The sequence below is a fragment of the Mytilus galloprovincialis genome, chromosome 1 (genome assembly GCF_965363235.1).
Source record: "Mytilus galloprovincialis chromosome 1, xbMytGall1.hap1.1, whole genome shotgun sequence".
Classification (NCBI taxonomy): Eukaryota; Metazoa; Mollusca; class Bivalvia; order Mytilida; family Mytilidae; genus Mytilus; species Mytilus galloprovincialis.
Genome location: NC_134838.1, coordinates 38,715,799 through 38,742,996, shown reverse-complemented (window position 1 = coordinate 38,742,996; position 27,198 = coordinate 38,715,799). Strand labels below are relative to the sequence as shown.

The 27,198-nt window shown below is 31.2% G+C and overlaps 1 protein-coding gene across 2 annotated transcripts in view; it reads right to left on the bottom strand.

Moving 5' to 3' along the window:
- Positions 1 to 1,293: 1,293 nt before the first annotated feature.
- The window catches only part of LOC143073662 (copine-8-like), a 28,144-nt gene continuing 2,239 nt past the window's right edge, over positions 1,294 to 27,198 (bottom strand). Inside the window, exons 2-20 of one of the 2 annotated variants that reach the window (XM_076249366.1) lie at positions 26,748 to 26,835; positions 26,039 to 26,142; positions 23,832 to 23,871; positions 22,737 to 22,813; positions 21,615 to 21,646; positions 21,316 to 21,344; positions 20,022 to 20,125; positions 17,253 to 17,357; positions 16,593 to 16,634; positions 15,502 to 15,577; positions 14,540 to 14,593; positions 12,676 to 12,737; positions 12,093 to 12,251; positions 11,611 to 11,683; positions 5,319 to 5,446; positions 3,363 to 3,465; positions 2,616 to 2,673; positions 2,030 to 2,103; positions 1,294 to 1,606 (exon numbers count right to left, since the gene is read on the bottom strand). In XM_076249366.1, coding sequence (XP_076105481.1) covers positions 1,445 to 1,606; positions 2,030 to 2,103; positions 2,616 to 2,673; positions 3,363 to 3,465; positions 5,319 to 5,446; positions 11,611 to 11,683; positions 12,093 to 12,251; positions 12,676 to 12,737; positions 14,540 to 14,593; positions 15,502 to 15,577; positions 16,593 to 16,634; positions 17,253 to 17,357; positions 20,022 to 20,125; positions 21,316 to 21,344; positions 21,615 to 21,646; positions 22,737 to 22,813; positions 23,832 to 23,871; positions 26,039 to 26,142; positions 26,748 to 26,835 — 1,570 coding nt within the window. In that variant the 3' untranslated portion in view covers positions 1,294 to 1,444. The remainder of the gene's footprint in view (positions 1,607 to 2,029; positions 2,104 to 2,615; positions 2,674 to 3,362; positions 3,466 to 5,318; positions 5,447 to 11,610; positions 11,684 to 12,092; positions 12,252 to 12,675; positions 12,738 to 14,539; positions 14,594 to 15,501; positions 15,578 to 16,592; positions 16,635 to 17,252; positions 17,358 to 20,021; positions 20,126 to 21,315; positions 21,345 to 21,614; positions 21,647 to 22,736; positions 22,814 to 23,831; positions 23,872 to 26,038; positions 26,143 to 26,747; positions 26,836 to 27,198) is intronic. The other variant, XM_076249375.1, reaches the window with a different exon arrangement.

The window sequence follows — 27,198 nt, the reverse complement described above, 5'->3', positions numbered from 1 at the left end:
ATACTCCTTTTCTTTACTTTTTAATACTGGATCTTAAAATGCTAATAATTTAAAGTCCCCAAATAAATCTAAAACTTTGTTTGTCTTTCATGCACATTACCAACAACCTTAGAAGATTTTACCCTTTTACTTTAAACTGATTTACAAAGTCAGCAAGAACAGCCCATTTGTTAAAAAATAGAATTTTAACAAATAATCAATAATCATGCTAAACCATAAACAGATTTTTTTTTTAATATAAAAGATGTTTTGTGACATTTCTGATTTAATATGGCACCTAGGACAACATCATAATATAAAAAAAAACTATAAAAGAGAGATAGATTCCTCAATCAAAGCACTTTCTTATTTGTAAATATTTCTTTTACACTAAAAGCTCTAATTATTTTGTGAATACTCTCTTTCATATTGTTTTAATTCTTTTTATTTTTGTCCTTTTTAAATAATTCCAAGTGTTTGATTGCGAGAAAGGTGAAAGTATTTATACATGTTTCATCTGCCAAAGGTCATTGATTTCACAACATACTTGCGAATGTAAAAACAATAATATCTAATAAATGTAGTTAAATATTATAATGCACATTTTCGTATTAAAATATATACACAATTGATTATATAAATATCAAGGCATTAATCAGACTGACCACAGTAAAATACATTGCACATCAAATAATTAAAAATTAAGGAGTAGAAAGAGAACAACACTTTTTTATTTATATTCTCAATTAGGACACCCTACTTGCCAGGGCCTTAAGTATCTACATGTACCTCTTAGGAGTCTGACAAATTTTAATTGTTAAAGAATATCATTGCCAGCCCCTTCGAAAATATATTGCAGATAGTTAAAACACATATGAAGAATTATACAATTTCATTTAGCAGGAGGATCCAGGGTCCTATGAAAAGGGGGGTGAGTGGTGTTGTTAAAAAAAGGTAAAAATCTTTTTTATTTAATAATTTCCCCCACCCCCCTCCCCTGAAAAAAATATGGGTCTTGTTACAAAAAAGGGGTTTACACTTTACACCCTTTATTAAGCATCCCACCAACATGGGATCTACAACTGAATAAAGGTGTTGGCTCATAGCTTTATGTCAGTAGAGTAGAATTCTCAACAGTTAATAACAGAAAATTTTAAACAGCAACACTATGCTAGAATTACATTAATATTTTAGCATTTAAAAACTTCTTTTTCACAAGGCGCTGTAATTAATCTGTTCCAACCTTTTGATGTATCATTCCATTAGTCCAATAATGTTGACTCATTATTTGAAGAAAACAGAGAGCAGCCTAACTAGCTAGGAGTACTCAATTCTGAATTGTTTCATTTGTGCCCAATCCATTGGTCTTGGACAATAACAATTTTTTATATTGAATAATTAGGTTTCATAATGTAATTCTGGGAAAATGATGATGAACACATTAAGTCTATTCATTTGAAAATGTTTACATAGGTGGAGCTGTTGTTCTAGTTCTTGGTTTAACACCTTTTTTCTTCATGTACTGCAGAAACTGGTCAGGAATTTCAGCCAAAACTTCTTTAGCAAGAGCAGCCTGACTTGTGAGCATACTGGTACCATTTCTAATAAAGTCCCGGAAAGGAACAAACTAAAATGAAAAAAAAAATATTAATAAAAGCACTAACAGTAGAATACTTGACAACAGGAATCTTTGGTTGGGTTGTCTTTTTGACACATTCTCTATTTCCATACTCAATTTTATTGAAATACATGTCATTGAATGAATACTTACCTTTTTACCTTGGGTTTTTATCTGTTATTTGGTCGGGTTGTTGTCTCTTTGGCATATTCCTCATTTCCATTCTCAATTTTATCAAGTAATTTAAACTCACGATCTTTTTTAATTGGGTGCATGTCATAAATTTCCTTGTCCTTTTATTTAAAGAAATCGATAAGATGAGATGAATTTAAAATCTTCTTTAATATTTCATTTCAAATTTACCCAGTATTTAAATACATAATTTTTTTCACTTATATGGTGAGAGGTACATCTGGTTATAATTATATTTACCTGTACAATGTCTCTATCAGCATATTGTCCATTAGACGACACTCGTACATCATCACCATCCAATATGTTCATTGCTAGAATGTATAAAATAGGGAAAATGCTGAGCTGGATACATAATACAGAATATTTTAAGGTTTTTTCAGGGTTAAAGTTCATACCTAATTGAAAAAGGTTTTGCAAGGTGTGTTTTAATAAAAGTTACATTTTCTCAGGACTCAAAAATTTCATTTAGTCAAAGTCAAATTTTTTCCAAAGCTAGCTTCAAAATAATCTACCGGTATGCATAAAATTTTGCATCTTTATTTCATATTTGTATTATGATAGTTTATTATCTGAACTGTTAAGAGTTATAAGTCTGAACTATTACCTCTCAGCTATGTGATATAAAACTTATCATAATGAATGCAAGGATTTGTAAAGTTAAGTCTAACTATACAAATCCTTGCTGAAAGTAATGTAGTAGTCAGCATATTTCGATTGCACAACAGCAACTGAATATAATTCCTTATGAATAAATCTTCACCAATAACTTAACCTTCAATAATTTATTTAATATATGTTTTTGTAGAATTTTGGATGTGTTTACCTTCAAAATCTGCATCTCCAACCCCAACAATTATAATAGACATAGGTAATCTAGATGCCTGAAAAAAATAAATAGATAAACAATGCATAAATCATATTAGTTCTCAATTCTAAATAAATGTTATTATTGCTATTTTGTGCATTTTTCCTTTAACCCTTTTTGTGATAATTTTTCATATCAAGCTACTCGCTTGAGATGGAAATTATCGCTAGAAACTAAGGACGCATGTGGTGTTGCTAATGAAATTGACATGAAATTGACATCGTCGTCATAGGTAAAATAGTGATAAACAGATTATCATTGGTCATCTCAACTTGATTGCTTTTCTCGCTTTCACCGTACTGGCTCAAGCTAGCAAATCAATCTCGTTGAGATGATCAACGATAATCTATAAGTACATCTGATAATGTAACCCTGTATTCACTTGTCTCATATTTGGATTAAGATTTTGTCTCTTACTTGCAAGGGATGCTACAGATTAAAAATAATATGCTAAGGGAATTAATACCTTTATACATTTGTTGAACAATTCAAAGAAGCTCATTGTAAAAATTACGATATTTTTAATTTAATGTTTTTGTTACTTAAATATAGGTGACAACAGAATGGATAAAACTGTTTCTATCAAGGAGTATGTTGAGCAAAATCAGGTACCCAGAGAGAAGCACCAAATTTCAGCAGAGAAACTCTCATTCCTAGTGTACTGTGTAATTGACTTCTTTCTACTATTTCTAAGATATGACTTACCTGTACAATGGCATTTTTAGTTTGTTCCATGTCCGTGATAACTCCATCTGTTATTATTAATAGTACATGATAATTTGATCCGTCTTGTTGTTGTGCTGCAAAGCTGAAAAAAAAAATTCAAAAGTCTGTTAAAATTTCATAAAATCCAGTTTGCGTTTAGCAGTTTGGGATATGACTTATCCATTTTCTAGATAGATAGGGTAGGTCATTCTTTTGCTATGGGAAGCACCATTATGCAACGAGATAAATCATATGTATTCAAGATCTTTTGAACATTTTATTTAAAATCTGGTTTAAAAGGAAATATGGATACAAAATGCCCCTTCATTAGTAAGAATGGCAAAGATAACGTTTGATATGGGAAGCACCTAAAATTATAATAAAAGGAGCGTGATCTCAGAGAGTTTCTTTGACACCCATTTAATGAGAAATGATTTTTGTGTGTTTAAACTTTAAAAACACAGAATATAGATTTTTTTTTCAGTATTAGCAGTAAGTTTGGTTCAATTTAGTATTAGCTAAAAATGGCATTTTTTTCTTTCTTTTCTTTAAAACTTTTTATTACATGTAATATCTCAAGACAAATGAAAGCTTCAGAGCAAATGCAATGTGATTTCTATTATAATTTCTATTTCCAAAGGGCAAAAACTCATTAAAAATATTTGATTAGAATTTATTTTCAAAATAGTCAAAGACATTGCTGATATGAACCTGTGATATAAGTTTCATAAAATTCTGGCAATAATTGAAGACATGAGAGCAATAACATTAAAATTTTATATGATGAATAATATTTTCAAGGGGCATAACTCTTTTTAAAAATAATTGATCAGCACTGATTTATGAATCTTTGAGTACATTGCTTATATGAACCTATGATATAAATTTCATAAAAATCTAGCAAAAGTTGTATTTATTAAAGTGCTCTCAAGGCAATTTTCCATATAATCAAAAATTTTAAGGGGCACAACTTTTTAAAAACTATTGATAGGTTCTGATTTTTAAATTCATCAAAGACATTTCTGATATAAACCTATGATATAAGTTACATAAATATCTGGCAAGAATTGTACATGTGAGAGTGCTAATAGGACAGGATGGACAGATGAACTGATAAACACACAGATGGATTTCCATGTCCTCAGCAACATTTTTATACAGGGGGAAAATAAATCCTATATGAGAATTTATGTGAACATGAAATTAACAGCTAATTCCTCCCCTTTAAATTATTTAAATCAAAATGATAAAATCAAAATTAATAATGCAAAAATCGAACTAATGATTCCATGAAGTAACACTGCAATGAAGTCACTTATTTAAAAGGTATTACAGATGCAAAATGCAAATAGGTACACTTATTGACAACAAACAAACAAAGGCACAAAATACAAACAAATAGTTAATAAAAAAATGGACAAATTGACATAATAATCACTATGCACTTTCATTTTAGTAAGCTGCATATATATATTTTTGAATTTTCAATAACAGGAGCTGTTATTTTTACTCACAATTGCTTATTTAACTGGAAAACATACACAAAAATAAATTTCCACTATGCTTGTTAATAATTCAAAAATGTTTATCTTACCTTTGGAATATTCCATTAAAAACATTGAAAAGTAATACATTGTATAGCATAATCTTTTCTGATATTTGCTTCAAAATTTTCACACTGAAATTTTAATTTTACTGGTTCAAAATTTAAAAACAATATGATTTGTATTGGGGAGACAACTCATATAATTAAGTGATGTAGCTAGAAAACATGTGTAATGGTCCTGTTAAATTTATTTCCATATCCTGTTTCAAAATTTAAACAGTTTTCTATCCAGCCACTTCATTCTTTTCCAAGTAATATCTTTACAGTATATAAGAACTTGGCACAACCTGTATCTATTAGTTATTGCTTATTCTCAAATAAACTCTAACTTTTGAACATATATTACTTACCCTGCCACCCTATTTATAACAGGAGAAAAGTTTGTTGGTCCATATAATTGTACATTTTTTAAGGAATGATAATAAGCATCTAAAACTCCTTTTATTCCCTGACATTGAGGATCATTAGGATTGAAATTCTGAAAAATAACAAAATGAGAATTTATATTTATTTTGAAACATTTACTGATAAAACACATTCCAAATTTAAACATTTGACTGTAAATTTACAAAATGAGTGCATTTACTTCTGCAGATCTTTGACAACAATAATGGTAGATGTTGTGCAAACCAGAGGATTAAAGGCAACCAGGTGCTCCGCAGGGCGCAGCTTTATACGACCCCAGTGGTTGAACCCTGAACAGTTGGGGCAAATTTGGTCACAATATTTAAGCTTGATTCTGTCTGAATTTGGATTGTGATCAAATTTTTGACATAATATAGGTTTCTGACACAAAATTAATGTGGTCAAAGATCTAACAAATCTATTGCACAATACTGTGCAATTGAAGATTTCTTCTTTAAACTTTTCAAAATTCGAAATTTGAAAAATTTTGAAAAACTAGAGGCTCTCAAGAGCCTGTGTCGCTCACCTTGGTCTATGTGCATATTAAACAATGGACACAGATAAATTCATGACAAAATAGTATTTTGGTGATCATGATGTGTTTGTAGATCTTACTTTACTGGACATTCTTCCTTCTACAATTATCTCTATCTATAATGAACTTGGCCTAGTAATTACAGTGGAAAATATATTCTAAAAACTTACAAAAATTTATGAAAATTGTTAAAAAATGACTATAAAGGGCAATAACTCCTTAAGGGGTCAACTGACAATTTTGGTCATGTTTGACTTATTTGTAGATCTTACTTTGCTGAACATTATTGCTGTTTCCGGTTTATCTCTATCTATAATAATATTCAAGACAATAAGCAAAAATTTCCTTAAAATTACCGATTCAGGGGCAGCAACCCAACAACAGGTTGTCTGATTCATCTGAAAATTTCAGGGCAGATAGATCTTGACCTGATAAACAATTTTACCCCGTCAGATTTGCTCTAAATGCTTTGGTTTTTGAGGTATAAGCCAAAAACTGCATTTTACCCCTATGTTCTATTTTTAGCCATGGCGGCCATCTTGATTTGATGGCCGGGTCACCGGACACATTTTTTTAAACAAGATACCCCAAAGATGATTGTGGCCAAGTTTGGATTAATTTGGCCCAGTAGTTTCAGAGGAGAAGATTTTTGTAAATGATAACCAAGATTTACGAAAAATGATTTGACAATAAAGGGCAATAACTCCTAAAGGGGTCAACCAACCATTTCGGTCACATTGACTTATTTGTAAATCTTACTTTGCTGAACATTATTGCTGTTTACAGTTTATCTCTATCTATAATAATATTCAAGATAATAACCAAAAACAGCAAATTTCCTTAAAATTACCAATTCAGGGGCAGCAACCCAACAACAGGTTGTCCGATTCATCTGAAAATTTCAGGGCAGATAGATCTTGACCTGATAAACAATTTTACCCTTGTCAGATTTGCTCTAAACGCTTTGGTTTTTGAGTTATAAGCCAAAAACTGCATTTTACACCTATGTTCTATTTTTAGCCGTGGCAGCCATCTTGATTTGATGGCTGTGTCACCGGACACATTTTTTAAACTAGATACCCCAGAGATGATTGTGGCCAAGTTTGGATTAATTTGGCCCAGTAGTTTCAGAGGAGAAGATTTTTGTAAAAGATAACTAAGATTTACGAAAAATGGTTTAAAATTGACTATAAAGGGCAATAACTCCTAAAGGGGTCAACTGACCATTTCGGTCACATTGACTTATTTGTAAATCTTACTTTGCTGAACATTATTGCTGTTTACAGTTTATCTCTATCTATAATAATATTCAAGATAATAACCAAAAACAGCAAAATTTCCTTAAAATTACCACTTCAGGGGCAGCAACCCAACAACAGGTTGTCCGATTCATCTGAAAATTTCAGGGCAGATAGATCTTGACCTGATAAACAATTTTACTCGGTCAGATTTGCTCTAAATGCTTTGGTTTTTGAGTTATAAGCCAAAAACTGCATTTTACCCCTATGTTCTATTTTTAGCCATGGCGGCCATCTTGGTTGGTTGGCCGTGTCACCGGACACATTTTTTAAACTAGATACCCCAACGATGATTGTGGCCAAGTTTGCTTTAATTTGGCCCAGTAGTTCCAGAGGAGAAGATTTTTGTAAAAGTTAACAACGACGACGGACGACGACGGATGCAAAGTAATGGGAAAAGTTCACTTGGCCCTTCGGGCCAGGTGAGCTAAAAAGGAAGCACTTCAAAAAATGGTAAACAAAAAATCCACCCCCCCCCCACTTGTTGAAACCCCCTTGGAGCAATAACCCTTAAACTCAATCCCATGCTTTCCATTGCAGTATTGAACCTTGTAGTACAATTTCAGAGAGATCCATACACTTAAAAACAAGTTTTTGTCATGATTGTTTGGAAACTAGAAACATGCTTCTTTTTGGCCCTTTTTTGGCCCCTAATTCCTACATATTTTGGGCAATTAACCCAAAACTTAATTCCAGCCTCCCCTTTGTTATATGGTACACTGTGGTACAATTTCAGAGAGATCCATACAATTACACATAAGTTTTTGTCTTGAAACTAGAAAAATGCTTGTTTTGACCCCTTTTTGTCCCTTAATTCCTAAACTTTGGTCCCATAACCCCTAAAATGAATCCAAATCTTCTACTTGTGGTTTTAAACATTGCGGTATGATTTCAGAGCAATTGAAATACTTCTACACAAATTATTATCCTGAAACTAGAAAAATGCTTGTTTTGGGCCCCTTTTGGGCCCCTAATTCCTAATCGGTTGGGACCATCATCCCCAAAATCCATCCCAACCTTCCTTTTGTGGTATTGAACCTTCTGAAAAAATTTCATGAAGATCTATTCACTTAAACTAAAGTTATTATCCGGAAACCAATGTGTCTTCGGACGACGACTCAGACGACGACATCATACCATTATACGATCCCAAAATAAATTTGGGTCGTATAAAAATTAAGATGTGCTCTGGGATGCATGAAATTTATAGCATTATTTTCATTTTCAAGCACTGGGCCAATACCTTTGCCAGTATACTGTTAGTCCTAGAGATAATCATCCCAGCAGTAATCTATGCTATACTATGCCACTCATATGATTCATAACAAACATTTCCATTGAATAATTAAGAAACTATAAGATAATAAGATTCCAACTCCCTCTATCAAAGTTGATTTAGCATAAGTGTTTCTCCTTTTTATATATAGATTAGACCATTGATTTCCCAGTTTGAATAGTTTTACACTTATCATTTTTGGGGCCCTTTATAGCTTTCTGTTCACTGTAGGCCTAGGCTCCGTGTTGAAAGCTGTACTTTGACCTATAAAGGTTTACTTTTACAAATTGCGACTTGGAATGTCTGAGGAATCGATTGGTGCAAAGAAAGTCCTTAGCAACCGTGCTACTTTTCAAGCTATACCCTGTTAAAGTTGAATCTTGAGTGTAAAAAGAACAAAAAACAACGACAACGTTATTGACGTCGCCGCAACAGTTACGACGCTTCATATAGTCCATAATACTTGTATGAAATATATACCGTTTTGTTGGAGTTCGTGTTGCTCGGTCTTAAGTTCTTTATGTTACGTTTTGTGTACTATTGTATTGTATTTGTCTATTATATTCGGGTGCGTGCGGAGATCGCCAAGCTAGAAAACGGTTGACATTTTCTTCATTATAAACTAGAACTATTTTCGACTTCGGTGCCTTATTTTTTGTTAAAATCTAAACACTGCGACGTATTTTCAAAATCTTTGTTCTCATAAAACTTCATTTCATCAACGTCTCTTCTCAGAATATCAGCCATCTGTCTGGCACAGGATAACAAATCAATATTTAAGTAAATTTAAGTTGTGTGGTAATTTTTAGTACATTTTCAAGCTATACCCTTGTGTGGTAATTCTTAGTACATTTGGGTAAATTAATCTTATCTTTGTGCCGCATAAGCATCTCTATAATTCAACACATCCCTGAGCCACGACATTATATATTTTATGCATCGCATGCGCTTCTTTTTATCACAATCCAGACCGCTAGTAACCGTTGTATAACTTTACACGTCTGAAGACGAATATTTGCGTGAAACATTTTTGTATGATTTTTATTTCTGGAAATCAATCTGAAATCTACAACAGTCCATTTCCGAAAGTCGGGCTGGACCTTTACTTTTATGTGCATTCGGGATTTACACAAATTGTAACCCGAATAATTCAGTCGTATTTTTCAGCTGATGTACGAATGCTACATTTCTCGTGTGGGAGAAAATCGGACATGGAAAGGGCTTCTATTTCTAGCTGTTCGGAATTCGCGGAAACAAATTTTTGGCATTACGGTATTGAATCAATAGAGATACCAATTATTTCTTTTAACAACTTCGAATACCAGTCAGTTTATAGGACTTCAGTTTGAAATAGGGGCGGCAATCCATTCGTTTTATCCAATCAATTAAAAAAAGGGGGGGGGGGTCAACATTGATAGTCAAAAAGCCTTGAAATATTCGATAAAAAATGTTGAATGTTAATTATATGAACTCCAAAATCTCATATTATAAGACTAGTAACCACAGGCTTCTAAATTCTTGTATGATAATGAACTAGGTGAAAACCTAGAGCTGACCGAGTGCGAGATCCTCATGGATAATCATCGAGGTCGTTAAACACCGGTCCCTTGCAGTAAACTTTGGTTAAATTTAAAAAAACATCGAAATGTAATAGTCTGAACACATTTCACCGCTCATTCCACTGAATATTAAATTGCAGTTACAAGTATCACAAAACTTCCCTGACCTATTTTCTTTAACCATAATAGAGGGAGGAGGGGAGGAGGGATCCAGATCCTGAAATCCTGGGCTTAAAAACACGAAATCCGGCGAGGTCCCAAATTAAAAAAAAAGTCAAATCCCGAAATTCGGAAAAAGAATTCCCGGATCCCGGAGTTCCGATAAAGGTCCTACCCCCTCCCCCCTCGTAATTCTATATTCTATTCATTCTTAATCTTGAATTGAGACTTGATACTTCAAAATTACATTCTCTAATTTTGAATGATGCACACAGGCACAATAAAAGAAAACAGATTTCGCTATATATCTCTTCGAAATTGGAATTTGTGAAAGAAGAAATGACATGTTATATTTTATCTTACATGTGTACTTTCAATTTCAATATGGTTCTAAATTTAGATTTAGTTTTCCCATAAATTGCGGACGGAATAGAAGACACCTGTTTATTTTCTGCACATGTAGAAAAAGTTGAAAACTGGGAGTTGAATGACATAATTTTTACTTATTTTAAGATAAATTTTAGAATTTTTAAGTAAATGAGTAATTTTTGGGGCATAATTTTTTTATTTTTTGTTTGTTTTCCGTCTTTGTTCTTCCAACTTGTAAGTGTTGCACTAGAGATTAAATTATTCTCTTGGTATCGTCTGATTTCTTATATGAATATAAGTCATGTCCTTAAATTTTCAATTGCACAAAATACGAACATTTCAACGTCTTTTTGATTAAACAATTAAATTCACACGTCTTTCATTAATTATTTGTAACCTATTATAAAACTTTACGTTGAGTACTGTGTTTTTCGTTCAAGACTACGGCTTTTTAAAACGATATTGTTGGGTCAATTCAGGTTTCATTTTAATTAATTTGATATCAATAGAAGAAAATTTGTTACGTTTATTTGTTTATTTGTTTATAATTTTGTTGTGAGGCGTTTTTTCTTTCTGTTGATATCATAAACACGAAATGCCTTCTCCTACGCGTCTAAAACAAAAAACAAAACAGTGTTTTTAAGTCAGGCTGCACACAGAACAACGTACAGAATGCTGTGATTTCTAATTGGAGTTATTTAGATAATTTCTATGAGGTTTAAGACAGCACAGGCGTGCTTGTTGGATTCATTATAGACCGCAGAAAGTAGTTTCTCTTTCGGGTGTCCTTTCTTGGAGTAAGGGAGATAACTTGCGTAACTAACGACGAACGTTTTTAATCCCGTATTTCGCTAGAGGCGTGCAATTACGTACACTTCGCCTTAAAAGAAACATGACAGTTATCCTAAATATGACAAACCTCCATTAAGTATCCATAAATGACTTATAAACACAAAATGATTACCATTTATTTAATTGAAAGATCTTTCGCAATTGGTATTTATTATGTTTTATAATATCTGTATAGGACATAAATCTTACCAAAGCAAAGTCATGATAAACATTATTATCACTCATTCTAGCACCAAATCCTAAAGCAGGAAACAATTTATCACTGAAAGCATATAATTATTTGAAAATATGTAAATGCCAAGAGAATAAATGGGAAGTGAAAAATAATACATGTACATGTATAAAGTTTGGACATTACAGTATGTAATTTTGTTTCGATGTCTAATCTAATAAAAGCAACTGAAACTTCAACATCTATTCAAACTATATTCAAATCAATATATCTTTCTGTTTTCAACTTTTGCTAAAGTTGTGAGTTTGTTGTATGATAATAATGATTGTAATAGTTTATTATTTATAATAATTTTACACTGACTCTATATACAATGGTTATAAACAGGACGCTTTGTGTGGTATGCAATTTCAATATTTTTTGCTCTTTATTGCTCTCTCAAAAGGTTCTTTTTTTTCTTCATACTTCCAATATTCTAATACAACTTCAATAAAAATACCTGTCATAGTCTTGAATTATCTCCCCTACAGCCATGATTGCGGCAGAGTACTGATTAGGAGAACCATAAGGGTTAAGATAATGTAGTGATGATGGGTTACTTGGGTTTCCATTGGATGCAGTAAAATCTATTGCTACTGTGAAATTCATTTGTGTGCTGCTAAAAGAGAACAAAACATTATCAAAACTTTAAAATCCTTAGAAAGAAAACTCATTTTACAATATTAAAGTAATAGGCAAGATATTGAATTGTTTTTTTTTCTAAAAATAATTATTAATTAAAACTGTACATGATGCAAACCAAATAAGTATACTGAATTTTGTCTTATATAATTGGATTAAAGGAATATTTTTAGGACTTTGCTTTTATGTTACTTCTGCCAATGTTCGGATATGAAAATGTCAACAGCCTTATGAGCAGATTGATCTTTACTAGTTTTTTTTTATATAATTCCTTTTTTAGTTTGTAGAAATTTAATTGAAGTTGTGTACAAAACATAGACATGTACCTATGTCTTCCTTTCTTTTAAATGAAATATTTCTGTAAGCAAAGTTTAAAAAAATATTGTACTTTTTGTTCTTACCCTGTCTGGATGTAGTCTAAAAATGTATGTTGATATTCTATTTTGTTTGACATTAGATATACCTAAAAGTGAAAAAATCAATATCCTTCACAAATGTGTTCTTTTCATGATTGAAAACAATCAAATCTAAAAACAACATCATTTAATTAGATGATACAATATACTTCTATTAATAAAGTTTTGTGTTTATTGCCATAGAACGATGAAAGTTTAAACAAAATTGTTTCATTTTTTTTTTTAAACTCTACTTAAAATAAATGAATAATGTGTCTTAGGACATGAATGCTCCCACACAAGCTCTGCAATTTTTCAAGTAAAAAAGTGGCATAACTCTAGAAATGATCTTGACATACTGCCAATTTTTTTTTAACTATGTCTGCATGTTTTGGTTTCTCAGCATTCTGTATGAGTTTCATAAAATTTGGATGAGGAAAACTTAACTTAGAGTGCTGATACGAAAATGGGGTGGAAGGAAGAATGGTCAAGGGTTACACTTAATGCCCCCCCCCATTGCCTACATTAAGGGCATGACAAGAATAGTGATCTTTATAACTTAAGAAGATTTTTATGTGTATATCCCTATTATAATCATTCACAAAATCTTTAAAAAAAAGTCTATTATTTATCAAATTTAGTGTCTATCAACATAAACACTTGTGTACATCAAATTCCATATTATATTATTATTCTAAATCATAAAACTATACTTACTTATTGTGATAACAAGTGAAACTGCGAGCTACTGCTCACTGATGATACCCCCGCCGCAAGTGGATAATATTAATAGTGTAAAAATATGCAAGTGTTCGGTAAACAGGAAGTTGTCGAGTGATGAATCTGAAAACGCATCACACGGTATAGCTGACTTATAAAAATCCTGAAACCAAATTTCAGAAATCCTTGTATTGTAGTTCCTGAGAAAAATGTGACGAAAATTTTTAACTTGGTTATCATGTGTAAAATCATACAAGTGTTCGGTAAACAGGAAGTAGTCGAGTGATGAATCTGAAAACGCATCACACGGTATAGCTGACTTATATAAATCCTGAAACCAAATTTCAGAAATCCTTGTATTGTAGTTCCTGAGAAAAATGTGACGAAAATTTTCAACTTGGCTATCATGTGTAAAATCATACAAGTGTTCGGTAAACAGGAAGTTGTCGAGTGATGAATCTTAAAACGCATCACACGGTATAGCTGACTAATATAAATCCTGAAACCAAATTTCAGAAATCCTTGTATTGTAGTTCCTGAGAAAAATGTGACGAAAATTTTCAACTTGGCTATCATGTGTAAAATCAGACAAGTGTTCGGTAAACAGGAAGTTGTCAAGTGATGAATCTGAAAACGCATCACACGGTGTGGCTGACATATATAAATGTTGATACCAAATTACAGAAAGGGTGGATGTGTAGTTCCTGAGAAAAATGTGACGAAAGTTTCATGGGACGGACTGACTGACTGACGGACGGACTGATGGACGGACGGACGGACGGACTGACAGACAGAGGTAAAACAGTATACCCCCCCTTTTTTAAAGCGGGGGTATAATTATCAAAACTTATATTCTAACTCTTGCTGCTAATTGTCTATTACATATGTACAGGAATTTTACTATCTTTTCTCACATCATTGTCAGTTGTCAAAAATTCATGATAATAAATGTACATGTACATGTACAAATGTAATTCTGAATAACAGTAATTACATTTTGCCTTCATTCTGTCTAAATGTTTTCATTTATGCAGCAATTTTCCCCCCAAATAGCCCAAGTAATATAACAATGTCAACAAAGTGAAATTGATCAGTAGCATGTAAACTGAGATATGAAAATTTTGTCTTTATTGATATTGTTTCTACATACCTGTCCCGAGTCTACATACTTTTTCTTCTTTTCTTTCTTCTTTGGATTTATAAGCTGTTAAGATAGTTAACAGCAGTGAAATACTAAATGTTACTGCATTTACATTAAATGACAGCAAAGTAATAAACCAAGAAACAACATGACTTTTTTTTATATTTCAAGTGACTTCACCTATCTGTTGATATAAACACAAGACAATAATTACCAATTCAATAAAAGACAGTCGCTTTCACAAAAATTGTTATTTTCTTACCGGTAATTTTAATTTTTTTTTTGTCACTTTTTTTTTAGATACAATGTATATGTAAAAATATATTTTAATAATTGAAAAAATACCCGGAAGAAAGATAGGAAAATATATGACATTGATTCTGTTAACTTTCAAATTTGTTAGAAAATTCTAAAACAACATATAATTGGTAAATTTTGGTGGTTTATCAGGTGCAGATCAAGTTTGAGAGGGAAGGGGGCTTTTTTTGTCTGTAATTGTAAAAAAAAAAAAGCAGCAATAAGGGAGACAATTTTTATTAACATTTTATGCCAAGTAAAACCTATATTTTTTCTATCTAAGAATCTGAGCAGAATCGGGTGATAAACTATATACAGTGTATCCTGCCTAATCCGACACCTGAGTATTCCAACATCCTGTTTTAGACGACACATTTTGATGGTCCCAAAATATGCCTATCCCTGCAGAAAAAAACTGAGTATTCTATCACCCTGCTTAATCCGACATTTTTTTCTGGTCCTTCAGTGAGTTGATTAATTCAGGTTACACTGTACCTGAAGTTGTGACTGAATATCTACTTCGCATCTAACTTGTCATATATTTTTAGCTTTCTTTGGTGATTTTAGCTTGGTATGAAAATATAAAACAGCCTTTGAGGATTTTTCAATCATTCTTTTCTGTACAATTTATGAACAATTTCAATTTCCTACTATCATGAATAATTAGTACCTACACCATACTGATTACTGGATCCTGGTCCTCTACTGATTTCACTTATTGTTGTGGTAAATTCTCCAATCAGATCAACACTGTAAAAAAGGAAATATATTTATACATAAACAAGAATGTGTCCCCAGTACACATTTGCCCCATCTGCACTATCATTTTCTAAGTTCAGTGGACCGTGAAAATCGGGGGAAATCTCTAATTTGTTATCAAAATTAGAAAGAACATATCATAGGGAACATGTGTACTAAGTTTCAAGTTGATTGGACTTCAACTTCATCAAAATATACCTGGACCAAAAACTTTAACCTGAAGTGGGACGAACGGACGGACAAATGAACGAACGAAGGGACGGATGAATAGACGCACAGACCAGAAAACATAATGCCCATAAATGGGGCATAAAAACATGTCTGCTTCCAGAAGACAGTTATTAAGCAGATTAAAGTTTTGTTCCATTAAAAAGAGGCTAATATAAATCTTAATTTTTTTATCATAAACTCTGTCTTTTATTTAGATTTGTCATTTTCCAACAGTTGAAACTAAGTTCATAAATTTCCAAAAGTGATATTGGGTATCTAATCATTCTTAGTTACAAATGTTCATGTATTTTAGGTTATCATTAAAATCAGTCTCTTTGGAATATTCTTCACAGAATCATTTTTCAATACACTACATATTTGTGGCATAAATTATGTTAAACAAAAGGGGATAAACAATATGTTTCATTATAGAGTGCTGTTTATCTCATATGCTTGGAAGGATAAAGACTTTGAATACCTAAAATATATGTTGCAACATCATGAACATTGGTTGAATAAAAATGATTTCTGAAAATGTAAAAAAAAGTTGTTCAAGAAAAAAAAATAATGAGAAGATTTTCTTTGATGGAAGAATTCAAAAAAAGTTAACCAAATACTATTTGCTAATTTTGTTCTTTATCCACCAACTTTTGAAATTTATATGTAAATATATTTTAAAGCCCAATTATAACTTTTTGAAACATATTCTGTACATATTCAAAAACTATGGCAGAACACCTTTCAATTTATATTCATATTACTAGTCTACATTCTACAATATACTGATTTTATTTACCTGCCATCACTGTTCCAGTCATTACATACAACCTTGATTACTCTGAAAAGATATCAAAGGTCCAATTAAATGCATTTACAGGAAATACCACATTTACACAGTTCCCTTGAAAATGTTTTATCAAAACAATTGCCTATCTTTAGTATTTCTAGCAATAGTTTCATTAACACCATTTTGTATGTGTTAGTTGTCTCATTCTAATTTTGACATTAACTTAAATGAAGATGGTTCAGTTTATGGACCTGGGCACTTGAGAAAAACTAAGTTTTTGAATAGGTTCATGCATGCTGTGTCTTCCATTTTTCCATGTAGCGTTTTGTTAGCTGTTGTTTGTCTTTTCTTCACATTTCCTCTTTAGCCATGATGTTGTTCCTTTTTTATTCTTCATTTAGCAATTTTATTGTCTCTTTTTTAAACATCTTTACATATTTGTCATAGTTTTTCATAAATAATTATGGTACCTTGGCCATAATTACAAATGTTTTTGGATGTACAAATCCTACATTTCTAAAAAAAAATCACCTGTAATTTTTATTATAACTTTTTACTGTAAAAATATGTCGACATATTATAATTTTAGAAACTAATGAAAAATGGAGGTCTTGCACACAACTTACAATTTCTCTATACTGGGTAATGAAAGAAAACAATTATCTATACCTCGCATGATCTCCATTACATAATGTCTTCACTGGTACAGTAAACGGCTGCCATGTTGGGTTTAATGAGTTTTTAATTACTTCTGTACGATGAACAACAGTGAAACTACAACAAAAGATTAAAAGTACCAATATTTTATAAGAAAAACAAATTATTATCAGCTAACAGCTTCCTCGTGCATACTCAAAATAATTATCAAGACTCATTTTTAAAAGATCATTTACACTGTAAAAGTTTAAACATAGAAAAGTGGTATATATACCGGTAGTTACAAACACAAAATGTGTTACATATTTGCGTACTGTATATATAAATCATCAAATGTTAATGAGAGATAAAAGGAGACTGAAGTATAAAATTGTTTATTTTACTGGTAAGGGTCGTTCAATTTATACATTAAAACATCTCAGAAAGGCATACTTGAATATTTTCTATGCATAACTAACTTTTGAGATTCTATTTATAAGCAAATAAAACAATATATTTCCACTAACATGCTGAACAAAATAAAGGTCAGCAAGAAGGTGAATCATTAAAATAAAGTTTTTTACTGGTTATGACAGGACAAAGTCTGACTTTAACAGTCCTTGATCAAAAAGAATTAAAAAAATTCAGGTACACCTTAAAAATTATTGTCTGTCTGGGTTTATAGGGAAAATACACTTACATTTAGTTAACATTGAACCAGATGCTCCGCAGGGCATAGCTTTATACGACCGCAGAGGTTGAACCCTGAACGGTTGGGGCAAGTATGGACACAACATTCAAGCTGGATTCAGCTCTAAATTTGGATTGTGATTAAATAGTTGACACAGCATAGGTTTCTGACACAGAATGAATGTGTTCTAATGAACTTAAAATTTTTGTTTTCTCTTAGAGAAATTCACTATGCTGTTGAATATTAATCCTCTCAAAAAAATGTTTGAAGAAATTTTCTTTTTTATTTATGAAATTTTAAATGAGAAAAATTGAACCCAATTTTTTTAATCACATCCCCCTTTCCCTTATTCCAAAACTAATCTCAATTAAAATTTCTAATGGAGTTTGCAACAATAACTACTCATTTAAATACATCATAAAATATTAAGATGTAAAAAAACTGCTTGTTATCACTGAATGGTAAAGATTATTTTAATTTATCAGTTGGTAGTAAAAAGTGAATATACATTGTATATTGTATATAACAAAGATTTAAGTTGATTCTGGACAAAGAAAGATAACTCCAATTAAAAAAAAATCTTGCTATTGCACAATATTTTGCAATTAGATATTTCTTGCTTACTATTCTGGACAAAGAAAGATAACTCTAATTAAAAAAAAAATTGCTATTTCACAATATTGTGCAATTAGATATTTCTTGCCATTGCGCAATACTGTGCAATTGAAAAGACTTGCTATTGCACAATACTTAATATAATAATTTTAGATCCTGATTTGGACCAACTTGAAAACTGGGCCCATAATAAAAAATCTAAGTACATTTTTGGATTCAGCATATCAAAGAACCCCAAGATTTCAATTTTTGTTAAAATCAGACTAAGTTAAATTTTGGACCCTTTGGACTTTAGTGTAGACCAATTTGAAAACAGGACCAAAAATGAAGAATCTACATACACAGTTAGATTTGGTATATCAAAGAACCCCATTTATTCAATTTTTGATGAAATCAAACAAAGTTTAATTTTGGACCCCGATTTGGACCAACTTGAAAACTGGGCCAATAATCAAGAATCTAAGTACATTTTTAGATTCAGCATATCAAAGAACCTAACTGATTCATTTTTTGTCAAAAACAAACTAAGTTTAATTTTGGACCCTTTGGACCTTAATGTAGACCAATTTGAAAACGGGACCAAAAGTTAAGAATCTACTTACACAGTCATGACAGTTAGATTCGGCATATCAAAGAACCAATTATTCAATTTGGATGAAATCAAACAAAGTTTAATTTTGGACCCTTTGGGCCCCTTATTATGTTGGGACCAAAACTCCCAAAATAAATACCAACCTTCCTTTTATGGTCATAAACCTTGTGTTTAAATTTCATAGATTTCTATTTACTTATACTAACGTTATGGTGCGAAAACCAAGAAAAATGCTTATTTGGGTCCCTTTTTGGCCCCTAATTCCTAAACTGTTGGGACCTAAACTCCCAAAATCAATACCAACCTTCCTTTTGTAGTCATTAACATTGTGTTTAAATTTCATTGATTTCTATTTACTTAAACTAAAGTTATTGTGCGAAAACCAAGAATAATGCTTATTTGGGCCCTTTTTTGGCCCCTAATTCCTAAACTCTTGAAACCAAAACTCCCAAAATCAATCCCAACCGTTCTTTTGTGGTCATAAACCTTGTGTCAAAATTTCATAGATTTCTATTAACTTAAACTAAAGTTATAGTGCGAAAACCAAGAAAATGCTTATTTGGGCCCTTTTTGGCCCCTAATTCCTAAAATGTTGGGACCAAAACTCCCAAAATCAATACCAACCTTCCTTTTGTGGTCATAAACCTTGTGTTAAAATTTCATAGATTTCCATTCACTTTTACTAAAGTTAGAGTGCGAAAACTAAAAGTATTCGGACGACGACGACGACGCAGACGACGACGCCAACGTGATAGCAATATACGACGAAAAAATTTTTAAATTTTGCGGTCGTATAAAAATAAAATCTAGATAATTTAATAAATGACTCATTTTATAATTGCATGACGGTTAAAACCGATTGGATCATTACAAGACTCATATTCTTATATATTTAAAAACCTACCTGCCATCCTCATTTGATCTTTGAAATTCTAAGTAGGGATCTGATTTCCCAAAGAAATCTTTTTTGTCTAATTTGTTAGCTTTAAACTGTAGGGTGATGATTTCCTGTTAAAAAAAATTTTTTTTTTAGGCATTTACTGTTAGTTTCTATATCACAACAAAAACTTGTCAATAGAAAGCTAATAAAAACTAACTATCAAATGTTTGTTTAGTATGTGATACAAGCAGACCAAGTGAAAGTGTGAGCTACTGCTCACTGAATATACCCCTGCCCAAATATTTCGGTAAACAGGAAGTTGTTGAGTGATAAATCTAAAAACACATCACACAGTGAAGCTGACTTATATACAACCTGAAACCAATTTTCAGAAATCATTGTATTGTAGTTCCTGAGAAAAATGTGATGAAAATTTTCAACTTGACTATCACGTGTTAATTATACCAATGTTCGGTAATCAGGAAGTTGTTGAGTGATGAATCTGAAATCTCATCACTCGGTATAGCCGACTTATATATACCCTGAAACCAAATTTCAAAAATCCTTATGATGTAGTTCCTGAGAAAGATCTGACGAAAAATATTCATGGGACAAACATACTGACGGATGGATGGATGGACTGAAGGACAGATGGGATGGACAGACAGAGGTGAAACAGTATACCCAAACTTTTTTTAAGCAGGGGTATAAAAAGTTAATAAAATATAATTTGGAAGTATGTTAATGAATGCACAGTCATCAGTATTTTTCTCTTTCAACCAGTCATGCTATATTAAATAACAATTACCAGTATGACAACATCATAGAGTAGTTGAACTAATATTTAGGAATATTGTCCAGATCAGTATATTACAATGCAAAAGCTTGCAAGTGCAATATGATATACTGCAAGGGACAATTTTCATTAATTTTTGTGCAATAACCCTTTTTTATGTTTTATAAGATAGTATCAAATTTTACAGTAACATTCATAACACCTTGTTCAAAACATGCATCTCTAATATCAGTAGTAAGGATGTGATACCTATTTCTGTCATCTTGTTTATCTTCTGTTCGCTTGGGTGCAAATATTATTTTACTCAGAACTTCTCTAATGTATAACCAACTTTAAGGAGAAACTATAGAATGCAATATCGGTCAAGATGCAGTATTTTTTACTCTTTGAAAATGCCCTACTTTAAAAGAATATTTATAAAGAAGAACAGTAAAACTGTGGATAATTTCATAAGATCTGAGGTTGCCAATTTGCCAGAGTCTACACAGCTTTATTGTGAATATCCTTTAAGGTAAAACTCACTTTGCAGTTGCTCATTTCTTCTGCTCGAACTGAAAATAAAAAATAAAACATACAATAGCACATTTATTGTCATGTGGGAAATTTTGGCAAAGTCACCCCTCCCCACTAGTATCAAGATCAAGGTTAAATTGCCTTTCGTGTAAAATTGGTGTTTATGTAAGATCAGAATCAGGGATAAGAAAATATGAAAAAGAAATCTTGAGAACAGGTTAGATCCATAAACAGTAATGAAATTAAAAGTTTATCACATGAATCATTTGTGACATGAAATTTAAAATTACAATGATAACTCAACTTACTGATAATGTCTCCATTCTTTGCAACTGGTCCCCTATAAAATATGAATTCTATATTGAAAATAAATAAATAAACAGAGTTCCAAAAACACCCCCATTGCAAATGTTTTATCTTTCCAAGGTAGAAGGACAATAACTAAATAAAACACTTTTTTTTGGAAGCGTTAACAAGACTATTTTTCATAAATTTAATATTTCCAAGGGGCATAACTCTACTAAGGAAAACAACAAGGGCAGATCATTATATGTTTGAAATCCCAATGAAATTGGACCACATACCAAATATACACCTTATCGCTATTTGTCCGCCATTACTGGGTATCAAACAGGTTCCCGTAAAATTTTGACATAATAAAACAAAATATCTGACGCCACAATGGAAAAGTAATTGTTGTATGCGTCAAAAGTTCAAGCGGCCAGGTCAGCCGGGATAAGCGATAAGGTGTATTAAAGTTCTTAATATACTGTGGATTCATTTATTTATGTGGATATCAATTTTTTGTGGATTGAGAAAAACTTGCATTTTCATGGAAATTTTAGTTTTAGGTTTTTGAAATCTCAGTATACAAATTTACAGTCTATTTGTAATTCGTTGAACATTTGAATTAGTGGTTCACCTGTTACCACAAAACTGACGAAAAATTGGTATCCAACAAATTATGACAGTACCAAATATGAGAGTTCATTTTAATAAATACACCAAATAATTAAACTTTTATCAATGCAAGTCCTTTCCAAATCAATGATGCATAACTAAAATGGCAGTTTATACATTTGAGATACATAACTTATGTACAGTAACATTATACAAAATACTAAATAGACCTTACAAAAAACTTATTGTTTGTTTATGACTTCACTGTTAAAGTAAAGAAACACAGATGTTCTTCCAAGCAAATACTTTATTTGGGAATTTGTGAACTTTCTTTTTTCTATAACTATTGTACAAATTTATGATTATCAAATGTTGTTGTTGTATTTCTTTATATTTATATATTATAACTCAGTATATTTAGGAGAGGATTATTTCAGTTGTGATAACTTGTGTCTGATTATTTTTGTTATATGCGAAAACAAATAAAATATGATTAAATGAAATGAACCACTACTTATAGTATCGCTTACTTGAGTGGTCTCTTCATAACTCCATTTGGTGATCCAACAATTTCTCCTAATGACACTTCTATTCTTCCTATGAAATCCTAAAAAAAGGCATTCATTATTGTAACCTCTTCTTGCAAAGTTTTGTTCAGTTCAGCACAATTAACCTTTCAACCAATATCTTATACTGTAATGCCTTATATCGTATTCTCTAAATTTATATACTGACCCAAAATTCTTCTCATCAAAACATCTCTGATGAGAGGAATAAGTAGCATTAATAAAGAAGCTAGAAGGCTTTGAGTATTATTTAAAGTTGAGAAAGAAATGTTACAAATAAAGGCAACAGTAGTATACCGCTGTTCAAAATTCATAAATCGATAGGGAAAAAAAAATCCTGGTTACAAACTAAAACTGAGGGAAACGTATCAAATATAAGAGAACTACGACACAACAGAGGCACATCAGTGAAAGGTAACACACACAGAAACGAACTTTAAGGTAACAATGGCCATTTTTCCTGACTTGGTACAGGGCATTTTGTGAAAAAATGGTGGGTTGAATCTGGTTTTGTGGCATGCCAAACCTCCCGCTTTAATGGCAGTGTTAATTATAACATTAAAATGACAACACTACACGACAGGGTAACAATAAATAAACAAATAAATGGGAGAAAATATAGGACAGAGAAACAAACATGTATTTCTTACAATCATGACAATATATATATATATATATATAATTTAGTCTGAATCATTGCTTTTAAATTATAACTAAGTATTTAATTAATTGAAACTATAAAAAAATGGTATTAAATAATTGATTTAGCAGTAGAATTTTCTGTGTCTTCTGGCTTTAAACATGCCATTAAAATATCAAATGCTTTGAAATTCTGAGTGTTTACTTACTAGTAAGTTTGCAACATCAAATACTACTGCAATTTTTACAGATCATAAATTGAAATTGACAAATCTGATTAAATGTGTTAATATTGATTGTTGTTTCCTTTATGTTCAGTAGCAAATATTTCATGCATTTTGGCTTGATGCAACAATTGTTTGTAACAGTCAAATGTACTTTCAATGCTCCTGAAGTTTTCATTCATTCTTTATAACTTACATGTGCATCAAGTCTAGCTGTTTTGGCATCTACATCATATCTGAAAATAATGAACATTTTAAAAATATGTATACCATGTAATTTTCTTACAATCTGAATATAGTCTAAATCATTGCTTTTTAAATCATGTCCCTTTATAAACATTCCTTCACCCAGGTTTTTTTTTCCATCAAGTCTTTTTGTTTCGTTTAACTTCATTTTCCTGGAAATTATTTTTGTGTTAATTATTTTTCTAGTTAATATCCATTTTCTATGAAAAGAAACCAATATATATATACTTTACAAATCAAATCTATTTAAATAACACAATTTTTTTTAAATTTACAATTGATTGAAAAAGCTCAAAAGTGATAGAAAAAGAAAAGGGTTCTTAAAGACACTAATCAGTAAATATACACATGTATATCCATTAACTATAAATACAGGGAAAAGATAAATGTTGAGTTGAGCCTGTTTTTTTTTGTTGGCAAAACCTCTTTTAACCAGATGCTCCACAGGGTGCAGCTTTATACGACCGCAGAGGTCGTACCCTGAACAGTTGGGGCAAGTATGGACACAAAATTAAAGCTTGATACAGCTCTGAATTTGGATTGTGATTAAATAGTTGACAAAGAATGAATGTGGTCTTATGAACTTTAAAAAAAAAATTGAAATCTGAAATGATAAAATTTTTACCCCCACCCCTCCCCATTTTTTTCACCTACCCCAATCCCTTATTCCAAAAATAATCTCAATTCAAATTTCTAATTAAGTTAGCAACAATAACTACTCATTTAAATACATCATAAAGTATTTAAATATAAAATAACAGTAACTTCTAAAAATAAATTTACAGCTACACATCTCAAGACAATTATCACTTCCTTTAACATAATTTTCAAGCAGTGTAAGGGAGGTAATCAAACATATATATAACAGTATTCTTTAAATTTTAATTGGAATTGGATTACCTCCCTTACACTGCTTTTAAATTTTCTAAATTGTCCTTTAACAAGAAAAACCCTTTTTTCCCCACTTTTTTTTGCCCCTAATTACTTAATGATTTGATTCATTAAACCTATAACCATCACTTTGTAGTATGGAAACTTGTGGTATAATTTCAGAGATATTTATACACTTAAACACAAGTTATTAACTGAAAACTACAAAAATGCTTATTTGGGCCCCTTTTTTGGCTCCTTGTTTATTGAAACCTCCCTTGGAACAAGAACCCCAAAACTCAATTCCAGCCTTTCCTTTTTAGAAACCTTGTAGTATAATTTCAGAGATCTCCATACACTTAAACACAAGTTATTGTCTGTAAACTAGAAAAAAATGCTTCTTTTTGGCCCTCTTTTTGGCCCCTTATTTCTAAATGTTCAGGAATATTAACCCCAAACTGACACCAAGCCTTCCCTTCATTAATATATAAAACCATGTGGTACAATGTCAGAGAGATCCGTATCCATACAGTTAAACATAAGTTATTGTCCCAAAACTTCAAAAATGTTTGTTTTTGACCCCTTTTTGGCCCTTAATTCCTAGATTGTTTGCCCCATAACCCTTTATCTAAATCCTAACCTTCTACTTAATGGTAAGAACATAGTGGTACAATTTCAGGGTAATTGAAATACTTATACACAACTTATTGTCGTGAAACTTAGACAAATGTATGTTTTGGGCCCCTTTGGGCCCCTAATTCCTATAAAACCGATGGGACAGTAACCAAACAATCAATCCCAACCTTCCTTTTGTGGTTATAAACATTGTATTAAAATTTTATTGATTTCTATTTACTTATAATAATGTTATTACATGTATCCCAAAACCATCCGTCTTCGGACAATGACGTGATACCAATCAATATACAATGTAGGACCGCAAATTTTTTTGCGGTCGTATAAAAAGTTACAAATTATTAATACTATTCTTAGAATGTACAAAAATGTGATGTTACAGATAATGAGAAATCCAGGTTTGTTTTGTTGACTGATTGATCATTGTTGATTGGTGTTTGTTTTGTTTGAATAAAGACAAGGTTTGTAGTATACATTTACAATAAACAAATATTTTGGGAGAAAAGAAATCTTCTACAAAATTTGTTCATCCAATACCAAACACACATTATTTCTTTGATAAGTTATACATTGAGAGTGGCTAGAGGCTACATGAAACAGTACCTCCCCTCCCCTTTCTAGCTAACTGTATTAACATAAATATTTCCTTACACTTCAAATTTTAGTTTTTGACTTTCCTCAAAAAAATAATTCATCACAAACTTCTTCACAAAATCTGGATTCAAGTTATCCTGAATGACCTCTGACCTTCCAAACTGAAAAAGATATTAAAACATAAAAATACAATCAAGTAGTTCAATCATATCAATTTTTCCAATAAATTATTTTGATAGTTCAAAAACCAACCTATTGGAATTAACAAATTCAGCATTTTTTTCTGATAGAAAGTGCAAGTGCACTAAATACATACCAAGAAGTAAAGTTGATACTTTGGAAAGACCATAAATAATCAAATATCATGCATAACAATGCAAAACAATTTTACAGCAAAACCATTTATTATTCTTTTGTGGAAAATAGTATTAAATTGATCTAGCATTTTTTGGAATTGCACCTTTTTTGACATTACCATATTGACACTATATATTAAAGCTGTTGAAAGACACAATGTTTACTATATGATTGATAGATGGTATTGTTTCATAGCAACAGTCAACAGATATACTAAGTTTGGTAAGCAATCATTAAACTACGTTAATTATTACTGTGTTTTATTTCATTATGGCCTTTGTTATAATAAAAAAAAAATATTTACACATACTTTAACTATAACATATATGTACAATAGTACAAGACTCACTACAAGTGTATGTATTAATTATATATACAATATCAACCTTTAAGAATAGAAAAAACTTACTTCATAGTACTGATCTGATTTTGAATCTTTACAAAATACTACAACCATTGGATCAGACTTGGACAGCATATCACAATCTCTTAAACTCCTGAAAAGATCATACAATGTAACAGTTACATTCATAAGGAGGACAGTGAAACAATAGCCTCTGCACACATGGCACGTGTGGACTCAACATAATCATAGCTGTAACAGTATCTTCTTTTGGTGCAAATTTTCCTTCTCTTTGGTATTGTCAAGATTGATTAAGGTAATGTCAAAAGAAGAAGAAGCTACAGATGTTTGCACTTGTATATCATGGTAGAATGTTTCTGAAGACTGCATTCCTTCCGTTCTATCAATACATGCAAGTTTAATATTGTATACATCTTGTCCAGTAAGATTTAAATGAATATAACATGTAGAAATGAAAGACATCAAGGTCAAAGTCAGGAGCAACTTTGACCAACCA